General features: G+C 35.6%; 1 protein-coding gene across 1 annotated transcript; it reads left to right on the forward strand.

Annotated features, from left to right (window-relative positions):
* The first annotated feature begins 286 nt into the window (after positions 1 to 286).
* On the forward strand, positions 287 to 2637 carry GDC1 (Ankyrin repeat family protein). Its single transcript, XM_087329901.1, has 2 exons — positions 287 to 616; positions 2120 to 2637. Exons 1-2 carry the CDS (start codon positions 356 to 358, stop codon positions 2366 to 2368), a joined length of 510 nt encoding a protein of 169 aa, XP_087186027.1. The 5' UTR covers positions 287 to 355; the 3' UTR covers positions 2369 to 2637.
* The last annotated feature ends 393 nt before the right edge of the window (positions 2638 to 3030 follow it).

The raw sequence follows: 3030 nt of genomic DNA on the forward strand, positions 1-3030 counted from the left end.
TCTTCTTCTGAGTTACACCATTAGACTACCGATAACTCTTCTGGGTTTAGGGTTTGGGGTTTAGAAGTGGTCTCTTTCTGAGTTACTCCATTAGGCTACTAATAATAATAATAATTATGGGGAGAAGAAGTTTTAGCAGATACTACAAGAAAGCATCAATTTTTTTACCACACAAAACCAAGACACAACACACTAACTAGTTTTGATTCATTACAATTTACAATAAAGGCTCTGAATTTTGCGTATGAAGAAAAAACGAAGGTTTTGTGGATAACACACACACACACACATACATACATACATACACACGCAGAGAACGAACGAGCTACTCTCTCTGGAGCTATTTCACTCAGCCATGGCGGCAGCTCAAACCTGCACGGTCGCCTTTGCCTTGCCATCCCTTCATCTTCATCTTCATCATCACAGATCTTCCTGCATTCTTCTTCAACGTCGTAATAGATCACTCCTTGGCTCATCTTCCCTCGCACTGCGGAAGCTTTGCCCTCCCTCTTCTTCTCGTGTCACTGCCTGGTTCAAATTCGGTACAGATTCAGAGAAAGCAGGAATCTATGGAAGCCAAGGTCGTGATGACTTCGATCGAGACGATGTGGAACAGGTCTCGTCTTCTTCTCCCCACCTTCTTCTTGCTTTCTCTGCAGATTTCTTGCTTTTATTTCTCCGTAATATAGCTTTGTTCCATTGCTGCAGAAGCATTTATTTTTCGAAATCCTACTTTCTCCTTTGTGTCGTGCCTCATTTTGTGCGTTTAAATCTTCTATTTCTGGCCTTCTTCTCTGTGCTTACACCTTCGCATTCTGCTTGTGTGCTCGAAAAAACTAATTCTGGTTTCTTTTCTGCGTTTTCACTTAGTAGTTACGCAATTGTCTTTCTTTTCTGTATCATGTTCCGTTTCTATATTTAAATTTTACATTATCTTATTCTGATACCATGTTATTCACAGCGTTTGCTGTTTCCTTTTTGTGATTCAGTTTCTGTGCTTACATATTCTTTTCACGATCTCTATATTTCTTGTTTCCTTTTCTATGATCATATCATGTTATTCTGATTCCATGTTTTCATTCTTGTGTGTTCTTTTAAGTGAATTGTTTATTCCTCGTTCAAATGGCCTGTAGAAATTAATTGTTTTTTTAATATTTCTGCTTTTTTTTTTGTTTGCAATGTGTTATTCTACTTCCATGGCCACAAAAAACATTTTTTTATTTTGATCAATATAAAATATTTCTGCGGTCTTTTCCATGTTTATACCTTGTTCTATTTTAGGAAAAGCTACAGACACAATCCTTTCTGTTTTCTGAAAAAATGTCGATTTCCTACATATTTCTTTATCTCTTGCTTGCAAGGAAGCGCTGCTTCCATCCATGTGCATTGAAATCCCGGAAATGTTGGAGACATGACTCTTAGGCCTTTTGTTTCACTTTAGGGATGAAATATGACCAGTGGATGAGCAGGAGATAGTCTCATTTTATGTTAAGATTAGTGTTGTTGGAGAATCCAGTGCCAAAGATACCAGTATTTTTTTATAAGATTTGAAGTATTCCCTTAGTGTTGGTAAGTTTACTGTTGAAAAAGGCTACATGAATTCAGAAAACTCTTATTTTGTGATAAGATTGTAAGTATTCCAGTGTATTCATGTTGTATGATTTCCCATAGGGTTGGTAAGTTTAATATTATAAAAATACTACATGAATTTAAGAAACATACTTAGCTTTCTCACATCTATATTCAACAATATGATTATTGCTTGTAATGGTACTGTTGTACACATGCTTCATTATGAGATTCAGGCAACATAGGTCTTGCCTCCATATCCAATGCCATATATAAGCATTCAGACCCTTTAGGTTTTAAAACTTCTCTGATTAGGCCTACATAGTAGTGAGTTTGGTCATAGAATAAGAATGTTCTGTTAATTTCTGAAAACTTATTTGGGGTATCCTGGTAAATACCCAACAAGCTAGTGATATATTTTGGTGTTTTTACCTCGAACATAATTTTTTCCATCCACGTTAGAATTATGTTGCACTGAATTTGTCAAGCTTGATAAGTTTTGTACTATGGAATGAAAATGTTAACTGAATATCCTTCTATTTTTTTATAGTATTTCAACTACATGGGAATGCTTGCAACAGAAGGAACATATGATAAAATGGATGCATTGTTGACAAAAGGTATCCATCCCGTAGATATTCTATTACTTCTGGCAGCTTCTGAAGGTGACAAGCCAAAAATACAAGAGTTGATGAAAGCTGGAGCCAAATATGATGTAACTGATGTAGAAGGAAGAACAGCTTTGGATCGATCCCAGGATGACGGCATTCGAGATTTTATATTATCATTTTCGAAGTGAAGTTTTTGCCTGGTGCTATGTGTTTTATTCGAGATTGTGTAGAAAAGCTGTAGGTTTTGAGGTATTTGGAATAATTAAGTACATTTCTGTCTTTAACATCTTCATGATTTCCTCATGTATGAGGCTCAAGAAATGTTGATCCATTGGAAGGTTTTTCCTCACAGCATTGGTCGTTGAACGATTCAAGATTTCTGTACAGCAGCTCTGGATGAGTGAAAGTATTAGTATATATGCCCAAGTATAAAATGCGGAGTTATTGATTTTTCAAGGCATACATTCTATCTTCATTTATGTTTCCCAAAACTGTAAATAGATGTTGATCAATCATGCGTATTATTTTCTGTGAATGTTGTAGACCACATGTTCTATCTATTAAATTCTATGCATAGACTCTTTGTGTCCATATTTAATGCTTGAAAAGTGTTCCATCACACTAGTAATGTATTAAGGCACTTTTGGCCTCACTTCTAGTATGTATTGGCAACGAGGAGCTATCTAAACACATGGGTTTAAAAAAGAAATCCATGTGCATTATTTACTTGTAATTGGGACTTCACAGTAGATGATAAACACCTACAGCAAATATCAAAGTGTTTATATTTATAGCAACCAAGGCAGTGAGAGTTGCTATTAATGTGGAGAATCAAATAGGATGAAGAGTA

This window comes from Azolla caroliniana, unplaced genomic scaffold (genome assembly GCF_043228905.1).
Source record: "Azolla caroliniana isolate FFs.n. ecotype wild unplaced genomic scaffold, voAzoCaro1.0.p SCAF_13, whole genome shotgun sequence".
In the NCBI taxonomy this organism is placed as follows: Eukaryota; Viridiplantae; Streptophyta; class Polypodiopsida; order Salviniales; family Salviniaceae; genus Azolla; species Azolla caroliniana.

Coding starts and splice junctions, on each gene's coding strand:
- GDC1 (XM_087329901.1), top strand. CDS start 356: ATGGCGGCAGCTCAAACCTGCACGGTCGCCTTTGCCTTGCCATCCCTT. Junction 617..2,119: donor ATCGAGACGATGTGGAACAG/GTCTCGTCTTCT, acceptor ATTTTTTTATAG/TATTTCAACTACATGGGAAT.